Genomic DNA, 20,279 nt, shown 5'->3' with positions numbered 1-20,279 from the left:
GAGAGCAGCCTGTGGGGGCTGAATCCTGGAAAGCCACTGGGTGGAGCTGGTCAAAGCTTTGAGAGCCCACCTCTCATACCAGTGTGCCCTGGAGTCAAAGGAGATTGTTTTGGAGCTGTAAGATTTAAAGACTGTTCTACTGGTTTTCAGACTTGTATGGGGCTGGTAGCCCCTTCCTTTAGGCCAATTTCTCCCGTTTGGAAAGGGGATTTTTACCCAATGCCTATACCTCCATTGGATCTGGGAGTAACTGACTTCGTTTTTATTTCACGTGCTCTCAGATGAGACCACTTTGGACTTTGGACTTTAGAGTTAATGCTGAAATGAGTTAAGATTTGGGGGATTATTGTGATGTTATGGTTGTACATTTACAATGTGAGAAGGACATGGAGGGGCCAGGGGTGGAATGATATGGTTTGGATCTGTGTCCCTACCCAAATCTTATGTTGAATTGTAATCCCCAATGTTGGAGGTGCAGCCCAATGGGAGGTGATTGGATCATGAGGGCAGAGTTCTCATGACTGGTTTAGCACCATCCCCTCAGTGCTATTGTCATGATACTGATTGAGGTCTCACAAAATTTGGTTGTTTAAAAGTGCATGGCACCTCCTCGGGTCTCTCAGTCCTGCTCCTGCCAGGTATGACACCCGCTCCTGCTTTGCCTTCCACCATAAGCAAAAGCCCCCTGAGGCCTCCCCAGAAGTAGATGCCATTGTGCTTCCTATATAGCCTACAAAAGTGTGAGCCAATTAAACCTCTTTTCCTTATAAATTACTCAGTGTCAGGCATTTCTTTATAGCAATGTGAAAACAGACTAATACACATGGGACATATTTATACTAAAAATTACTTATCAATAGTCTGATGTTCAAATTTAACTGGACAGCTTGTATTTTTATTTGATAAACCTGGCAGCCTTACTCTGAAAGTTTGAGTTGACCTCAGCTCCTCCTACTTATTCCCATATCCTAGTTTGTACTTAACCCCTGGAAAATCAACCTTGTACTGTCTTTCAACCCTCTTTTTTCCTCTCCAATTTAGGCTTTCAACTCTCCTGACTTGTTTTCCTCTCTGCAAACTTGCCTCTGATTCCTTCTGCTGTTGGAATCGTCTTCCTAAAATGCAAATTTGACCCTGGCCAAACAGCTCTTAAGATGTCGCCTTTTCTCCTACTGGACAAAGTCCAAATTCCTTTGGATGTCCAATTCCCGCCCCGTTCTTATCTGTCATCCCTGCCACAACGGGCTTTGCTTTTCCCTCCGTACAGTGCACCCATGTGTGTGTCCTCCAGTTTACTCCTCGTGGCCTCATAGACTGGAAAAATCTGACTTGGGTCTTTGTTATTAACCCCAGCACTCAGCGCTCAGTGACACCTCAGCACCTTCGCTCTCACCTGCTGTCGCATCTCTGCCCAGGCTAAGGGCACTTGCTGCATCTAAGACTCTATCTCAGGTATGCGGTGGAGTTCTTGAGGGATGTGCCAGAATGTGGTCTTGACCATAGCAGGAGGGCCTGAGGTCCTTTGAGACACCAGGAGGTCAGAGGAAAAGAAAAGGAACTGGTACAAAGGTAAAAAGAAAAGAACGGAAAATGCTGGTTCCTCCTACTTCTTTTCTATTTTAGTCTCTGCTGGTTGTGCGACTGTGTGCACATGATCTGATTTAGTCCTCACGATATCCCTGCAGTTTCATCATCCTGAATTTTTATAGGAAGAAATGATGACATGAGACGTTGGCATGATTTGCCCCCAACACATTCAAAAAATAGCTATATTTAGAACCCAAGTCTTTTAGGAGGAAGACCAGCCTAGTACCATTTACTGAACTCTGTCACCCTACCCCAGATCCCGTTCTCCCTCAGACCTTGTACCCCAGGAGGAGTCCCTTGGAAACAAATCATTTCTTCTTTGAAGGCTGCATGCTCATTATTCTGTACATGACAACTTCCTTTGGCTTAGAGAGTTGAACTGGTGATGATTAGGATTTTGTCTTGAATGTTTTCAGAAAAAAAAAAATAAGAAAAAAGACTGAATTATTTAATTGCTACTGGGGCAAAGGGCTGACTAAACAGGGCTAATGCCTTTTGCAAAAGGGAAAAGTCAGGGTGGAAGTCTGGGATAGAACTGGAACCCTTTCCCTGACTCCTGGACTATGAGATATTCCAGTCAGCATTTTCCTACCATAAGACTTGAGCTTTCTGAGTCAGGAACTCAATTTTCTTTAGATCCTAAAAATATTGTCTTAAATTTTGCTACCATTAGATCTCTTTCGGAAATTCAAAACATTCCCATGTTTTCTTTCTTTTCCTTTTTTATTGCTTATTCATTATTATTACTATTTTTGAGTTGTAATATAAATAGCATAGAGTGCACAAGTGGACTGATCTTCAACGTCCTGCTCAGTGAGTTCCTGCATCTGTATACACCAGCCCCTGGATCAGGATGTAAAAGTCACCTCTGTCATGTGTCAGTATTTTGTTTCTTTTTATTGCCGAGTAATATTTTATTGCATGAATATTCCACGATTTGTGGATCTGTTCTTCAACATGTGGATTGCTCCTAGTTTTGTACTTTCATGGATAAAAATGATTTGTACTATTATGATAGGCTTGTATGTGTCTTTTGATAGGTATATCTACCTATTTCTCCTGGGAGCATGCCTACGTTTGGAATTGCTGGTTCATGGAGTAGTGTCTCAAATGTTTCAGGAAATGAATAAACTCTTCAACAGCTGTATGAAGAACGCTGCCCTTAAGCAAACCTCTAAAGTAGACAAAGATTTATTTACTGATCTCAAAGTCTTCAGTGACCTTTCTCTCTCCAACACCAAGAGCCTGTCCTGGGTAGCCAATCGCCCTGAGTCTACTCATTGTTTTTGTTGTTGTTGTTGTTGTCATTGTGGAAATTTATGAGGATATACAAGCCCAGAGAGAATAGTGCTATGAATTCCCACACGCTTGCACCCAGTTTCAAGAACTATCAATTCATTCTCAATCCTGCCTCATCTATCTCCTTAACCATTTTTCACCCCTGGAAAATTTTCAGGCAAATCCCACACCTCACGAAACTTTAGCCATGATACTTCAGTTATGTATCCCTGGCAGATAAAATCTTTTATTTTTAACACAACCACTACATCACTTTCACATCTAGGAAAAGTAACATAGATTTCTTGACATCATCTAATACCATCTGTTTTCAAATTTTCCCAATTGTCTCAAAATTATTGGTGTATTTGAATCAGGATCCAATGAAGGTCCACATACCGCATTTTGCTGATACTTTTCTTGTCTCTTTAAATGTATAATAATTTTTTCTCCCTCTTTTTTTTTGTAAAAAAAAAAAATGTTTATTTGTTAAAGAAACCAGTCCATTTGATCTATAGAAATTTCCCACATTCTGGGTTTTGCTGATTAAATCCTCATGGGATGTACATGGGCCATCTGCCATATTTCCTGTAAACTGAAAGTTAGAACTAGAGGCTTAATTAGTCCCTGGTTTCATTTTATATATTTTTTACTTTTGCAAATATCCTATCATAGATGGCACTGTGTCCTTGCTGCATCATATCAGGAGGGCATAACATCTTCTGCCCTCACTTTGAAAGATGCTGCCCATCTTTCACCTGCCCTCCTCCCTTTCACTCTCCCAGGGCTTCACTTGTTTTCTTCTATTCCTGCCCCTCCCTCACTGCCCACATACCACATTGCTACCCCGGCCAACCCACCAGACACACATAGCCACAGCTGTCCTACACTTCACTCAAGTGTGACCTTCGTCTGTGGCTTCAGCAGTTAATATCATGACTTATCACAGAAAGGGAATAGTGTGCAAAGCTAACGGGCCTTCTACCCCTCCTATCACCACTTCTCAACCCAAATATGTGGTTTCTAACCTCAGAATCTCCACACTGGAAGCTGCTTTGAAAGTCAAGTCATTAGACTCTAACAGAACAGAGACTAACAGCCCAAAAGTGATTGTCTGAGATTGGTTTTTGATGTCCAGTACTGGAGAACACACCCCTTTAGAAAGGAGACCACAGCTAGAAGGCTTATAAAAGTATTGTCTTTATTGATGCCAAATCTGCTTTCTTAGAAATTTTACCCAGTTAGTCATATACCTGGCCTTAGAAGTTAACCCAGAGGAGTGGCACCTAGGGTGGCAGTTTGTGGTCAGGCATTTTCATGTGTTTGTTATTTTACTTTTTAAGAATGTTTAATTGTGTTAAAAAAATCACGTATTATAAAATTTACCCTCTCAATCATTCTTACAGTTCAGTAATATTTAGTGTACAGTTCAGTAAATTATTTTTACATTGTTGTGTAACAGATCTCTAGAACGTTTTCATCTTGCAAAACCGAAACTCCATATCCATCAAGCGACTCCCCTTTTCCTCCTCCCCCAAGTCTCTGACAACCAATACTCTTTTGTTTTCCATGGTTTTGACTACTCTAGACATATCACATAAGTAGAATCATGCAGTCCTTTGCAACTGGCTTATCTCACTCAGCATGTCATCCTCAAGGTTTATTCATGCTAGAGCATATGACAAGATTCCCTTCTTTTTAAAGGCTGCATGATATCCCATTGTATGCATATTATGTATTTTCTTTTTTTGTTCTTTCTTTTTTTGTAAGATAGGGTCTTGCTTTGTCACCCAGGCTGGAGTGCAGTGGTGCAGTCATGGCCTGGCTAATTTTTGTATTTTTTGTAAAGATAGGGTCTTACTATATTGCCCAGGCTGGTCTCAAACTCCTAGGCTCAAGCAATCTGCCCACCTTGGCCTCCCAGAAGGCTGGGATTATAGGCATGAGCCGACCAGCCAAACACATTTTCTTTATCCATTCATCTGTCAATGGACATTTAAGTTGCTTCCACCTCTAGGCTATTGTGAATAATGCTTCCATGAACATGGGTGTGCAAATCATCTATTCAAGATCTTGCTTTCAATTCCTTTGAATATATACCCTAAAGTGAGATTACAGGATCATATGGTAATTCTATTTTTAGTTTTTAAAGGAAACTTCATACTGTTTCTCATAGGCACAGCACCATTTTATATTCCCACCAGTAGTGCACAGTGTTCTAATTTCTGCATATTCTCCATAAAAAAATCAGAGAATTCTGGTTTCCTTTTTCTTACAGTAGCCACCCTAATGAGTATGGGGTACACTCAACTATCTCATTGTGGTTTTGATTTGCATTTCTCCAATGATTAGTGATATTGAGCATCCTTTCATATGCTTGTTGACCATTTATGTATCTTCTTTGCAGAAATGTCCTTTCAGGTCTTTTGCCTATTTTTTAAACAGGCCTGCCTGCCTGCCTGCCTGCCTGCCTGCCTGCCTGCCTGCCTTTCCTCCTTCCTTCCTTTCCTCTTTCCTTCCTTCTTCCCTCCCTCTCTCCCTCTCTCCTGCCCTCTTCCTTCCCTCCTTCCTTCCTTGTTTTGTTTGTTTTTGGTTGTCGTTGTTGTTGAGATGGCGTCTTGCTCTGTTACCCAGGTTGGAGTGCAGTGATATGATCACAGTTCACTGCAGCCTCAACCTCCTGGGCTCAAGTGATCCTCCCACCTCAGCCTCCTGAGTAGCTGAGACCACAAGCATATGCCACCACACCTGGCTAATTTTTTTATTTTTATTTTTATAGAAACAGGGTCCTGCTATGTGGCCTAAGCTGGTCTCGAACTCCTGGGCTCCAGCAGTTCTCCTGCCTTGGCCTCCCAAAGTGTTGAGATAACAGCCACTACACCTGGCTGGTTACTTGTTTTTCTACTGTTAAGTTTTAATAGTTCTTTATGTTATGGATATTAACCTCTTATGAGATACGTGATTTGCAATTATTTTCTCCCATTACATAGATTGTATTTTCACTGCTGTTTCCTTTAATGTGCAGGAATTTTTAAGCTTGATATAGTCTCATTTGTCAATTTTTTTGCTTTTGTTTCCTATGCTTTTGGTGTCCTATTCAAGAAAGTATTGTGAAATCCAATGTCATAAAGTTTCCCCCTATGTTTTCTTCTAGGAGTTTTATAGTTTCAGGTCTTAGGTTTAGGTCTTTAATCCATTTTGTGTTAATTTTTGTACATAGCATAAGGTAAGAGTCCAACTTCATTCTTTCACATGTGGATATTCCAGCTTTCCCAACACCATTTGTTAAAGGGATTGTCCTTTGCCTATCATATGATCTTGGTAACCTTTTTGAAGATCATTTATCCATATGCAAGAGGGTTTACTTCTGGGCTCTCTATTCTGTTTCACTGATCTATATGTCTGTCATTATACTAGTGCCACATTGTTTTGATTATTGTAGCTTTATAATATGTTTTGAATTCAGGAAGTGTGAAGCCTCCAACTTTGTTCTTTTTCAAGATTGTTTTTGCAATTTTGGGTCTCTTGAGATTCCATATAAATTTTGAATTTTTTTTTTTATTTCTGCAAAAAAAAAAGCTATTGAAATTTTGATAGGGATTACATTGAATTTGTACATAGCTTTGGGGGTATAGCCATTTTAACAACATTAAATCTTCTGATCTATGAACATGGAGTGTGTTTTTGTTTATTTGCATTTTTCATTTCTTTCAGCAATGTTTTGTAGTTTTCAGTGTACAGGTATAGTTTTCAGCTTACTTCCTTGGTGAAGTTTACTCCTAAGTATTTTACTCTTTTTGTTGATATTATAAGTGGGATTGTTTTCTTAATTTTTTCTTGGATTGTTCATTGTTAGTACATAAAAACACAACTGATTTTTATGCTAATTTTATATCATGTAACTTTGCTGAATTCATGTATTAACTCTAACAGTGTGTTGGTGTACAATCCTCAGGGCTTTCTACGTATAAGATCATGTCATCTGTGAATAGAGATCATTTTACTTTTTCCTTTCTGATTTGTATGCCTTTTATTTCTTTTTCCTGCCTAATTTCTCTGGCTAGGACTTCCAGTACCATGTTGAATACAAATGGTAGGAGCAGGCAAGCTTGCCCTGTTCCTGGTCTTAGAAAGCTTTCAGTTGGCTGGGTGCAGTGGCTCACACCTGTAAACTCAGCACTTTGGGAGGCCGAGGTGGGTGGATCAGTTGAGGTCAGGAGTTCGAGACCAGCCTGGCCAACATAGTGAACCCTACCTCTACTAAAAATACAAAAATTAGCCACGTGTGGTGGTGCATGCCTGTAATCTCAGCTACTTGGGAGGCTGAGGCAAGATAATTGCTTGAACCTGGGAGGTGGAGTTTCCAGTGAGTCGAGATTGTACCACTGCTCTTCAGCCTGGGTGCCAGAGCAAGAGACTCTGTCTCAAAGAAAGAGAAAGCTTTCAGTTTTTTACCGTTGACTATAATGTTAACTGTGGGCTTTGTATAGTTTTACTGTTTATAATACAGGGCTTTGAGACTGGTTTTAAAATATTAAATTTGGTTGAAACTAGTCACACATTAGAAATGATAGCCCAGGATGACCAACTGGCAACAGAAGAATCTGCATATGTATTTTCTAGACGTGGGTTTATGGAGACATATGGGGCCATATTTGCTTCGTGAGCTATGTTCTCTCATGCTTAAGTTTCAAGTGGAGTGATTGACAAAGCATATGTAGCTCATATAACTAAAAATAAGCCATTTCCCCGGGCAGTCCTTTAATGCCAATCTCAACGTTTCACACATGTGAGCTCGATGGAGCAGCTACTACAGCGAATGGCGAACGCTCTCCTTGGGTCTGTTGAGGAAGAAAAACTTGGAGATGCTAATCACCCTTTTCCTTCTAGGTTCTTAGTGACTTTAGAGATTCAGGGTCTCTAAGTATCTCTAGACTTCGATGAGAGGCAGCAGAAGAAACAGCAGCCAGGAAAGAACAAAATAGTGCTCTGATGTGTCTCAGAACCAACTACCACGAATATCAAAACAGACATTGGCAAACAGGGATACAGAACTGTGAACTGCAGCTGCAAGAGATTCAGAAATACCACCCTGAGCAGGACCAAGTTGAATTTGGAAACTATGGCTTGTTTTCGTTTTTAAGTGATAAGCTGACTTGAGATAAAAGGAAGGAGAGAAGCTCATTCCTTCAATTACCAACTACTTCCTGAACATGAATAAGCATGAACAAGGCATCTAAGTAGCCACTATGGAATACTGAGGAGAAAAGACACACCCATACATCACTGTGATGTGAAGTAGACGTAAGTACCATGAGAGGGTGAGGAAAGGGAGCTATGGGCAATGCACCCTGTAAATGGTTGAGGAATCCCTCCTCCCTGAGCAAGCAATCAGATCATCATCCTTAGCTCATCAACAGCTAATATTACAGTCCCTAATGTCCTTTCATATCATCCCACTTCCTTCCTACCAACCCTACTTCTAGTTCTGGTCCATCCACCAGCCTCATGGTAATCATGACCTGGTGCAGAGATGTGGAAGAAAAGGCACCAGGCAGACAAACAGACCGCGCCAGACAGACAATTCATGAAGCCTTAAACACAGCTGCAGAATTAAAACAGAAATGTCAAGGGAACAGAGTGTTCCAGCTGACTTAACTTCCTGTTGATATTTCTCTGGGGAGGAGGGGTGAGGCCTGGAGTTCTAGTACTGGGGTAGAGGGAGGGCGGCAGGTCTGGTGCTGGTGGGAGCAGGACTTAAGTCTTTTCAGGCATGGGTACCCAGGAGTTGGGTTCCCATCTGCAAGGCTGTTGACATTCACTTCCTGAGGCTGGCCATGGTCAGAGGAGTGTCTCAGCTACTGATGTGCCCAACCTACAGAAAAACAGGATGTTAGGTTTCAGATCTGATTGAGCCATGAGATGCAAATTCCTTTTCCACCCCACCCCCACCTCTCTCCCCTATGGCTGCCACCCACACCATTCCCCTTTCCGCAGTGAAGCACTCGTCACCCTGTGTGACTTCCATCAGGGGCTGTCTGCACCCTTTGCTTCATTGCCAGCCTGGCTGTGTGGGGTCAGATTAGCGCTTAACCCTTCATTATGGTTTCAGATTTATGGTCATTTTTACTAGGAGTTCCTTACCACATCCCTGGATGACTGATGAGAACTCTCATCAAAAGAGAAAAGGAGAATGGTTAAGCCACTTTGCTGTCTGCAAGTCACCTCTCTGGTAGGGTCTTTGAGTCCCCAGGCCTCACCTTGGCCCCTCTGCCTACAGGTTATCTACAGGTAAGTGGTTGTCAAATCTTTCTTTCCCTTGATCACTCTCATCCCATCTCTTTCTCTTTGTGGCCACCTAAAAGCCCTTTTGGCTGGGCCCAGTGGCTCATGCCTATAATTCCTGCACTTTGGAAGGCGAGGCGGGCGGATCACAAGGTCAAGAGCTGGAGACCACCTAGGCTAACATGGTGAAACTCTGTCTCTACTAAAAATACAAAAATTAACTGGGCGTGGTGGTGGGGCGCCTGTAGTCCCAACTACTCAGGAGGCTGAGGCAGGAGAACCCGGGAGGCAGAGGTTGCAGTGAGCTGAAATTGCATCACTGCATGCTAGCCGGGCAACAGAGTGAGACCAAAAAAAAAAAAAATCCCTTCCATGTGCAATGAAGGAAACAGCCACTCTGCTCAAATTCAATAATCTTCAAAGTGCAGATATCACCCATTTTCACAGAGGCAAACACCAAGCACAAAACTCTCCCAGAACAACATGCTGAGTGCAGGAGGATCTCCATAAGGAGGCTGAAAGGGATTCCAAACTTTGTGCCCACTCAAAGGGCTGATGTGCACCCTGTTGGAGTGGGCCCTGCAAACCTGAGGTCTGAAGCTGGCTCTGGCAATCGCTCATGTCCTCTTCCACCCTCCTCAGGCTCCCGGGGCTCTTTGCTCACCAGATCCTTCCACACAAATCTCCACCAGCAGCCCCTGCACCGAGCACATCTAAGTCAATGTCTTCTTCCTCTTGCCCCCAAGGCCTTCCTTGATGCCCATCCTTGTCCCTCGAGCCTCCCTCAGTACCCAGCAACATCCAGTCTGACACTGCTTCAGCACATTTCGTATTTAGTTTGTATTCTGATTGAAAGATTCAAGGATCTATTATTGTCTTTTCAGATAAATGACACTCATAAGATCTGCTTGCCTCATGGGCCCTAGAGTGGTATTGGGTACACCAAGATGAGAAAAGTCTTTAGATGTCTCAAAGATTATCACACAGCAGGAGCAGGCAGTGTAATTATAACTTACTCCCAAACTGCAAAAACATGGATGAGACGTCAGAACCAGGAGTTGTGACTTTAGACAAGGAGATGACTAGTTGATATGCGGCAACTAGGAAGAAAGGCCAGATCTTTAACTGTGCTATGGCATATTCTATATTACAACCCCCTTATGTTATTACTGCATTTTTTTTTTTTTTTTTTTTTTGAGACGGAGTTTCGCTCTTGTTGCCCAGGCTGGAGTGCAATGGCGCGATCTCGGCTCACCGCAACCTCCGCCTCCTGGGTTCAGGCAATTCTCCTGCCTCAGCCTCCTGAGTAGCTGGGATTACAGGCACACGCCACCATGCCCAGCTAATTTTCAGTATTTTTAGTAGAGACGGGGTTTCACCATGTTGACCAGGATGGTCTCGATCTCTTGACCTCGTGATCCACCCGCCTCGGCCTCCCAAAGTGCTGGGATTACAGGCTTGAGCCACCGCGCCCGGCCTATTACTGCATTTTTAAGTGGCCATGTGAGAAGAGGATTACAAAGTGAATTATCTACCTTTTTGCATGGGGCTGGTGTGCATTCATTCATCCAACATGTATCAATTCACCAAATTTGAAGGTGGCACTGATCATAGAAGTTTGACCAAGACAGGATGGAATGTGCCTTTATTAAAGTTTCATAAGAATATAAAGAAAGTAGACGGGGCTGGGCGCAGGACCCATCTTCGTAGAGAAAGCCTAAACCGAGAACTGAAAAATGAGTGAGTTTGCTTTGTGCAAATCAGGAAATGTATTCCAGGCAGAGGGAAGAGCCTATTAAGGGACCTGAAAGCAGCTCAGGGTGCCTGGTGTCTGGAATACTGGGTGTTTTCTCTTGAGAAGAGCCAGACAGATCTAAGTGTAACCATGTCAAGAAGGGGTGTGAGTGAGCTAAGAAGTTGGCCTTTATCCTGAGGGCTCCTGGGAACCAGTTACATGTTCTAGAAAGATTACTCCCTGTGGAGTGGAAAATAGATTGAGTGGGGGGATTCTGAGTCAAGGCTGGAGGTAAAGAGAACAACTAGCAGATGCAGAGATTAACTAGGACACTGTTTTCACAATCCCGACATAAGAGGGCAGTGACAGTGATGGAGGGAGGGGGATGATGTCAGGGTATTTCAGAGCTAGAATTGCAGCACCTGATTGCTAAAGATGAAGGAGAAATCGAGTGACTCCCAGGTTTCTGTCATGAGCAAATGGATGGATACTGAGGCCACCACAAGAGGGAAAGAGAAACTAACAGGCAGGGACGTAGGTTTTGAGTAGACTTTTGCGAATGAGCCCTTTGCCAAAGTTGAATACAAGAACACCAAGAACACGTTGTGCAGAAAACTGTTGACATACGTCTCTGCCCATTATCCACGCGAAAAGACGAAGGGGGATGAATCGTAGGTGGGATTTGGATACTATCATTTCTTATAATCTGTTTCACTTTATTTGTACAGAATCATTGGAAATAATCGTTTTAAGACCAAGTGGGTGACCTCCAGTTCGGACAAGTTCCTGCCCACTTTAAGATACTGATTTGTATTAATAAATACCTTTAATGGCAAAACTGCACCATCACTTAGCCTTACTAACAATATCCTAAAGAAATTACATCAAAAAAACCTTTATTTCAGTAAACATCACCTCATTTTCTAGAAGAAATAAGTTCTTTGTTGAGAATGAGAAAAAGGATTATCAATACCAACTGATGTTTAAAATTTAGATAGGAAATAAAGCACTTCAAATTCTGACAATGATTATTCTTTTTTTTTTTTTTTCCAATTTAAAATTATTTTTCCTCCAAGGATGTTAGGTTTTCCACTCCCTTTTTCTGAATCTGTTTCTGTGTGTGTGTGTGTGCGCACATCTGTGCGTTTCTCTCTCTGCCCTTCCCTGCCCGTCTCTTTCTCCCCATCTCTGCTCCACATTTTTCTGAGGGTGTCTTTCTTTGTACTAATATATGAGTCTGATTTTGTCTTCTTAAAAGTTTATATCTATCTGAATCAGTTGAATACCTTCAGCTATAACAAAAGATCATAACTCAGCCAAGCGCAGTGGCTCACGCCTATAATCTCAGCGCTTTGGGAGGCCGAGGTGGGTGGATCATTTGAGGTCAGGAGTTCAAGACCAGCCTGGCCAACATAGCGAAACCCCATCTGTACTGAAAATACAAAAATTAGCTGGGCATGGTGATGGGCTCCTGTAATCCCAATTACTCAGGAGGCTGAGGCAGGAGAATCACTTGAACCCAGGAGGCGGAGGTTGCAGTAAGCCGAGATAGTGCCACTGCACTCCAGCCAAGCGACACTCTGACTCGGGTTAAACAAAAAAAGGAGATCATAACTCAAATGGTTTACACCATAAAGAAATGTATTGCTCAGCCAGGCACGGTGGCTCATGCCTGTAATTCCAGCACTTTGAGAGGCCAAGGATCGCAAGGTCAGGAGTTCGAGACCAGGCTGGCCAACATGGTGAAACCCTGTCTCTACTAAAAAAAAAAAAAAAATAGCTAGGCATGGTGGCTACTCCCAGCTACTCAGGAGGCTGAGGCAGGAGAATTGCTTAAACCCAGAAGGTGGAGATTGCAGTGAGCCAAGATTGCACCACTACACTCCAGCCTAGGCAATAGGGCAAGACAACGTCTCAGGAAAAAAGAAAAAAAAAAAAAGTAAAGAAACGTATTGCTTCACAGAACAAGAAGTCCAGGTGGATGTCCTCCCAGGGTTGCTTGATTCAGCGCCTCAACGAAGTTACTGGGTTTTTATTCAATGAATATTCACTGAATGCCTGTTTGTGCCTGGCCTTGTATTAGCCACATAGGACACACACTCAAAAAAAGAAAAAAAAAAATCTGTGTTCATGGAGCTTGTAATCTGGCCTTTCCCAGCTTTGTCTCATGGTAGCAAAACAGCTGTTGCAGTTCTAGGCATTATGATAAGGTATGATAACACCTGATATTTACAGAGCATCTCTTTCTGTGTGTTTCTTTATCAGAAAGGGTAAAGCTTCCCCGCTTTGTCTCATTAGCCAAAATTTCCTCACTTATCCCTCCCTATAACATTTCCTGGCAAGGGAATGATATTTCTAAAACTGGCTTAAACTATTCAGGATTTACCATTTTATTGAACCTTAAAAAAACCCACTAACACCAGGCCCTGCTCCCTATTGTTCTAGCATGGGGCCCAGGCCCAGATTTTTTTTTTTTAAAGAGGGTCTTATTCTGTTGCCCAGACTGGAGTGCAGTGGCATGATGGCATGATCATATCTCGCTGCAGCTTCGAATTCCTGGCTCAAGTGATCCTCCCATCTCATCCTCCTGAGTAGCTAGGACAGATTTTTGTTTGTTATTTGTTTTTTGTTTGTTTTTTAAGAGATGGGGTTTTTTAATGGCAACTACATTGCCCAGACTGGTCTCTACCTCAAGCGATCTTCCTGCCTCAGCCTTCCAAAGTGTTGGAATTACAGGCATGAGCCGCTGAACTCAGCCAAGACAGATTTTTTTTTTTTCCAAAGCTCCCTGGGTCTTTCTAATTTACAGCCCGAGTTGAAACTGTTGTCCAGGTGCTCTGCATGATATACTTTTTAGGTTTAAGAAGGTTCGAGCTTCCTTGGTGGATTTGCCTAATTTCATTCCTAAAACCTGGGATAATGTGTTAGAAGGCAAAGACTATGATCTTTTGGGACCTCTAAGTCATCCCCTTGGGTTTTCCACCAGCGCTGTTTGTTAGCGTCAGTTATTAGACCAGAGTCTTCTCCCGGCCCCACCCCTCATTGGCCTTTCTCTCGGCTGGAGACCACCCAGCCCCTTTTTTTCTTAAATTTTAAAATTTAAATAATTTTTTTTTTTTTGGTTGGGGGGTGGACAGAGTCTTACTCTGTCATCCAGGCTGGAGCACAGTGGCATTTTCTATCTCTTTTTCTTTCTTTTTTTTTTCTGAGATGGCGTTTCACTCTGTCTACTAGGCTGGAATGATCTTGGCTCACTGAAATCCCTGCCTCCCAGGTTCAACTGATTCACCTGCCTCAGACTCCCGAGTAGCTGGGATTACAGGCACACACTACCACACCTGGCTAACTTTTGTATTTGTAGTAGAGATGGGATTTCACCATATTGGTCAGGCTGGTCTTGAACTCCTGACCTTAGGCAATCCATCCACCTCGGCCTCCCAAAGTGCTGGTATTACAGGTGTGAGTCACCACACCCGGCCCATTAAAGACATAGAGTCTTTAATGTGTCCTCCAAAGTTTATGTGTTGAGAACTTAATCCCCACTGCAACAATATTTTGAGATAGGGCCTTTAAGAGATGATTATGTTTATGAGGGCTCTGCTCTCATGAATGAATTAATACTGTTGTCTCAGGAGTGGGTTATCAAAAGAATAGGTTCCTAATAAAAGGATGAGTTCAGTTCCCTTCCACCCCTCCTCCCTCTCCCCCCGCCCCCATGCTCCCTCTCACCTATGCAATGCCTTTTGTTCTTTTTTTAATGTAGATAGGGTCTCACTATATTTACCAGGCTGGTCATGAACTTCTGGGCTCAAGTGATCTTCCAACCTCAGCCTCCCAAAATTCTGAGATTACAGGCACCACCATACCCAGCCCGGCTTCCGGTATTCTTTTTTTTTTTTTTTTTTTTTTTTGAGACCTGTCTCACTCTGTCACTCAGGCTGGAGTGCAGTGGTGCAATCTCAGCTCACTGCAACCTCCACCTCCCAGGTTCAAGCAATTCTGCCTCAGCCTCCCAAGTAGCTGGGATTATAGGTGTGAGCCACGACACCTGGCCTTTTTTTTTTTTTTTTTTTTTTTTCTGAGACAGAGTCTTGCTCTGTCACCCAGGCTGTAGTGCAGTGGTGCAATCTCAACTCACTGTAACCTCTGCTTCCTGGATTCAAGCAAGTCTTCTGCACCAACTTCCCAAGTAGCTGGGATTACAGGCACATGCCACCATGCCCGGCTAATTTTTGTATTTTTTTTTTTTAGTAGAGATGGATGTTCACCATGTTGGCCGGGCTGGTCTCGAACTCCTGACCTTGTGATCTGCCCGCCTTAGCCTCTCCAAGAGCTGGGATTACAGGTGTGAGCTACTGCGCCCAGCCTGATGTTCTTATTCTTAGTTACCTGAAGACCTCTGCTTATTGCTTGGCTGGTTCTGGCTATCAGGGTATATGAAGGGGAAGGCCCAGGGGCAGAGTAAAGGAAGTGGTTCCGTGTTAGTTAGACCCCCAGAGAAGCAGGGGAACTAACTCCTCAGAAAGTCACTTTGCCTTTCCCTTGGGCTGTCGTCTCCTCCCAGCCCCTAGAGCAGCCAGTTACAAACCCGCATGTTTACCAGCCAAGTTATTGCTATTCTGGCTCCTGGAGTATCTTCTATAGGGACAGAAGAAAAAGATGAGAGGAATACACACACCACACCTACTCATGGCTGCCTAAACACAGCTCAGGGCTACCCCTTGGTCCCTCCTTCCCCGTTTTCCACCCCCTCCCTCAGGAGAATTCCCAGCCTGGGGCCCAAATAGTTCTGGAGCAGCATCCTGCTCTCCACCCAAGAGCCAGTAACATGGTGGAGGCCAAGCTTATTTGCTTTGTGGTCATCTGTGCTCAGCTGAGGGAGGCCTGAGCAGGGCGTGGGGAGCAGCTGCAAGTCACCTTGGGTGACTGATGTTATCTGGGCCTAACGGTTTCCTCTGGGTAGGCACTTCCGCCCTCCTGTTTGCGAAGCCAGAAACCTGTGCTGGGGCAGCCCCATTCTGAGCACCAAGGAGGACTGGGCGGAGGGAGAAAGGAAAAGGCCCTGCAGGGCAGAGTCGGAAGACCTGATAGTAGACTAAGCAGTCATCACTATGTCCTGCACCTTTAAAAAGAAGAATGGAAAAAATTACGAGGAAAAGTGTGCATTGCAAGTTACCAGTAAATACCCTTCCTTACTGCCGACTCTGCTCTAGAGTCCTCACCTGTGCAGCCATGTGGCTGGGCTAGGAGGGAGCTCACCACTAATTCCTGGGAGTGAGGGCTGTTTTTACTGGTCTCAGAGTGCCTGATTCTAAATAAAAGAAGTAGCAGGCTCTTATTCATCTGAAGCTTGTACATGGGGCTAAGTATTATAAAAACAGCCACTCTTTGCAGAGTGCCTATACAATATACTGTATTGTATAGGTGAGGAAAATGAGAATCAGAGAGGTTAACTGACTTGTCTAAGAAAATGCAGCTAGAAAGTAGCAGAGCTGGAATTCCACCCTCAATCTATTTCTAAAACCAGGGGTCTTCCTCTATACTCAGCAGAGCTAATGAACTAGAAGCCACCCTGGCGCTAAGGTTGCCAGTGCTTTAGAAAGTTGGGCCTTAGAAAGTTCTAGGACAGGAAGGAGGCCATATTTCTAAGACTGATACCCAAAGCAGCAATGTAAATGCCTGAAAGTGCACAGACGGTGCCGGGAGAAGCAGAATCAGGGCAGCCTTTGCAGCAGGAGCAGACTCAGCCTGTTTTCTTCACTGTTTCTCCACCTATTCTTCACAGTGCTCACCATCACCTGTCTTATTGCCCATCTCTGTGATGGGGCTCCCCTCCCCTGGTTGAGTTGGGGTTGGGCCCGTGAGAATGCTGTGGGATGACCCAGAGGCTCATACACCCAGCCAATACCCTGCCACTCACAAGTCTCTGAAGGGATTTTCCCATTTCTCCCTGCCAAAGGGTCCGAAGGGGGCAGAGATACGAAGGGTCACTCAGGGCCAGAGGACAGCATATAAACTGGTAGCATGGAACGACCCTAGTGCAGATTCCAGTCCCCGCATCCCTTCCCCGTGGCCTCTTTGCTGCCCAGCCAGGATGGCCCTGAAGGGGGGTTACTATGTTGAGCTCTATGGGAATCAGATGTTGCGCATCTTGCCCTTAACTGTATTTAAAAGGAATGGAGACGAGGTCCTTTAGCAGGCAGCTTGTGGGTGCCAAACTTCCCACAAAACCGAATGCATCCGTCAAAGCAAGGTTTGAAGAAAAGATTTACCGCTTCAGGGAGCTTGAAAAACTTTACGTGGATTCCTCATTTTTCTCCTCATACACAGATGATAGATAGATAGATGGATAGATAGTGGTTTCCTGGAAGGCGGAGAGGAAAAGAGGTGCGAAGGGGAAGGTGGTCCCGGTCGGAGCCACGCCGAGCGCTGAAGCCTCGGTCTGAAGGGCTCCTCACGTGGGAGAACACAGACGCCTTCCACTAGGGAGGGTTCTCGAACTCCACCCAAGAACTGCAGGGGAACCAGATATGACAATAATGCAATTTTTAAAAGAGAGAGTGGAAGAAGGAAAGCAGGAAGGATGGACACTGAAGAAGGAAATCGAAAAGAGGCAAAATAAAAAGAATTAAAGGACCACTCTAATTCTTGGAGGGGTGGGGAAAAAAAGAAGACCCATTAAGGGAGCGAAAGGTTGAGAAGGACTGAGACTGGCAAAGCCCAGAGTCCTGAGAAACTTCGCGAGAAAGAGGGGCCCGGCGGCTGCCCATCCCCATGTTTGGGCACATGGAGTCGTGGCTCCTGCTCTTGAGTCCTGCCCTGGGAGGGACAGTATCTGTTTAGATTTGCGTCTAAATTTAAACCCTGATCGTCGGCCTCCCTCCGCGCTCCCCACCCTCCCCTCTCCTCCCTCCCTCCTCCTCCTTCCTCGTTCTCTCGCGCAGGGCCCCCGCGGCCGGGGCAGTCCCGCAGCCGAGCGCAGCCGGGCGCGCGCCGCCGCCCACTCGCCCTGTGCCCGCCGCAGCCCAAACCTGGCCCCGGCCGGGAGCCGAGAGGACAGCGGGGATCGCGAGCTCCGGCCCGAGAGAGCGGGCGCGTCCGCAGCAGAGTCGGCACCTGAAGGACATGGAGGTAAAGGACGCCGGCGTGGGGCGCGGGGCTAGGTGGCGAGCGAGGTCCCGGGCGCCCCTTTCCCGGGCGGCTGCCCCTGCTCTGAGCGTGGAGCACGCGGCTCATAGCTGCTGCCAACTAGAAGGGCAAATGCCTGCTGCTCCGACGCCTCCTTGGTCAACTCCGGAGGACCGTCCCTGCTCCTACCTAGGAGAGTCGGGTGGGCAGGCAGGGGTCCGCAAGGGAAGACCTCAGAGGGAGAGGAGAGTGGCTTTCCCAGAGGTCCGGGTATTTTGGTTAGGAAGTTAAATGCTTAAAAAAAAAACAAAAGTTAGGTGCAGCCAAGGTTTGTAAATGGATAAACGTGCGAGCAAAAACTCTGCAAGAAGGCAGAAGCCCTTGCATCTGAAGAGATGGGTAGTGAAAGAGAAACAGCTGGCAGCACGAGGCCAGCACATCTTCGTGGGTCTGTGGCTTCCCTTTTCGCTTAGGGAGTGGCATTTTAGAGTCCAGTTAACCTCTTGCTTCTGAAGCCTTTCCTGTGTCTGTCACATCTTCTTCCATAACTTTCTGAAAAGCTCCCCTCACTGATCAGTCGAATGACCTTATTTCTGATACAACTTAAGACTCCCTTGGACACCCCTGCCTCTGAAGCTGTGTGTATGGAGGTATCCTGGCCACATCTGCAGGCTGTGCCACAGTGGGGCCTGGCACTTCTCTGCCTACTGAGAGGAGGTCTGGGGACTTTCCTGTTCTGTCTCAACCTCATCAGAGGAGTAGTTGGGTATATTCCCCACATTCCTCTCTTCTGCACATCTTGAGGCTTCCACATGTTTCCTCCTTGAAACTGAGACCTAATATGTAGCCCTAAGTCAATCTTAGTCTGACCTGGGGCTTTTGAGAAGGTGCAAATGTTATATAGTTTTAAAGGTGATTCCCACTCATATTCAAAAGGAAACCTGTGTTGCTTACTAGACTATGGTTAGTGCAATCAAGATTCACAGTTAACTCCACTATCTCTTCCCCGCTCCAGGCTCTGTGCCTGGGCCGTGGTTGTCCGTCCGTCCGTCCATCCTTCCTTCTTACCTTCCTTCCTTCCTCTTCCTCTTTCTTTTTTTATTCTTTTCTTTCGAGACAGGGTCTTATCTGTTACCAGGCTGGAGTGCAGTGGCACAATTTCAGCTCACTGCAACCTCTGTCTTCCAGGCTCAAAGGATCCTCTCACCTCGGCCTCCCAAGTGGCTGGGACTACAGGTGTGTACCACCACGCCTGGCTAGTCTTTAAATTTTTTATGGAGACAGGTTCTCACTATATTGCCCATGCTAGTCTTGAACTCCTGGGCTCAAGCGATCCTTCACCTTGACCTTCCAAAGTGCTAGATTTGTAGGCATGAGCCACGACACCTGGCCCTGCTTGTCTTTTCTAAGCTAGACTCCATGCTTGCCTACAAAACTTCATGACTTCTCTAAGCGGGCAATAAGTTTGTACTTTAGAGAAGTCACGAAGGTGTATTCAGGCATCCAGCCCAACCAGTTGTCTTCAAGGAACAGGGAATCACCTTCAAGGAGAATTTACAGAGTGCAAGAGCCACTGGAGGCTAAGATGGACCCTCCATAGAAACATTTGCAAGGCCAGGAAACTTGGGCAGATTAGGGCTGGGGGTGAGGCATGCACATAGCGAAGCTCAGCAGGTGGTACGCACACATCTACTCAAAGATACACAAGCATAAAGCAACAGGGTTCTCTCTTAGCTGGCCACTGCTTCAAGGCAGAGGAGGGAAATGGCCCAGGCAACGCCCAGCTTCTTGGGTTGGGTGAAGGCTCCTTAAGAAATTGTTTTAGAAGTGGCTTCCCTCTTTTGGAAGAGCACAAGGTGGGTTAGGCCCCAGGCTGCAGGTTCACTATGATGTATGACCTGTCTAACCTCTTGAAGAAATGGATTGGAGATAAGAGGAAAGCAACTCTTAGACTGAGAGCAGGTTGCTGCTGGAGGGCCGAATGCAAATGTGAACTTTGTTCTGAGAAAACAAGGAGGGTCTTCTTCCACAGAGGCACTTTCTCCCCCCTCGGCTGAGTAAGGAACAGTATATGGCGGAGGCCCTGAAACTATCAGCTGAGTAACTTCCTGTGTGGCTTGAGGGGTGGAGGGGATTGCAGAAAAAGAGAAGGCTCTTCCTTATCGAGATGTGTAGTAACTTATGTAGGATTCTACCAAGATACCAAAATCACCCCGGTCTACGCTTTGGGAGGGACACAGGAAAGGAATGGCTCAGCCAGCCAGAA

At 45.1% G+C, this 20,279-nt stretch overlaps 1 protein-coding gene across 3 annotated transcripts in view; it reads left to right on the top strand.

The window, feature by feature from the left end:
* The first annotated feature begins 17,931 nt into the window (after nt 1–17,931).
* The window catches only part of RCSD1 (RCSD domain containing 1), a 76,275-nt gene continuing 73,927 nt past the window's right edge, over nt 17,932–20,279 (top strand). For all 3 annotated transcript variants that reach the window (XM_010338692.3, XM_010338693.3, XM_039459898.2), the window contains exon 1: nt 17,932–18,016. In XM_010338692.3, coding sequence (XP_010336994.1) covers nt 18,011–18,016 — 6 coding nt within the window. In that variant the 5' untranslated portion in view covers nt 17,932–18,010. The remainder of the gene's footprint in view (nt 18,017–20,279) is intronic.

Source organism: Saimiri boliviensis, chromosome 19 (genome assembly GCF_048565385.1).
Source record: "Saimiri boliviensis isolate mSaiBol1 chromosome 19, mSaiBol1.pri, whole genome shotgun sequence".
NCBI classification, from domain to species: Eukaryota; Metazoa; Chordata; class Mammalia; order Primates; family Cebidae; genus Saimiri; species Saimiri boliviensis.
This window is presented reverse-complemented; position numbering and strand designations above follow the sequence as displayed.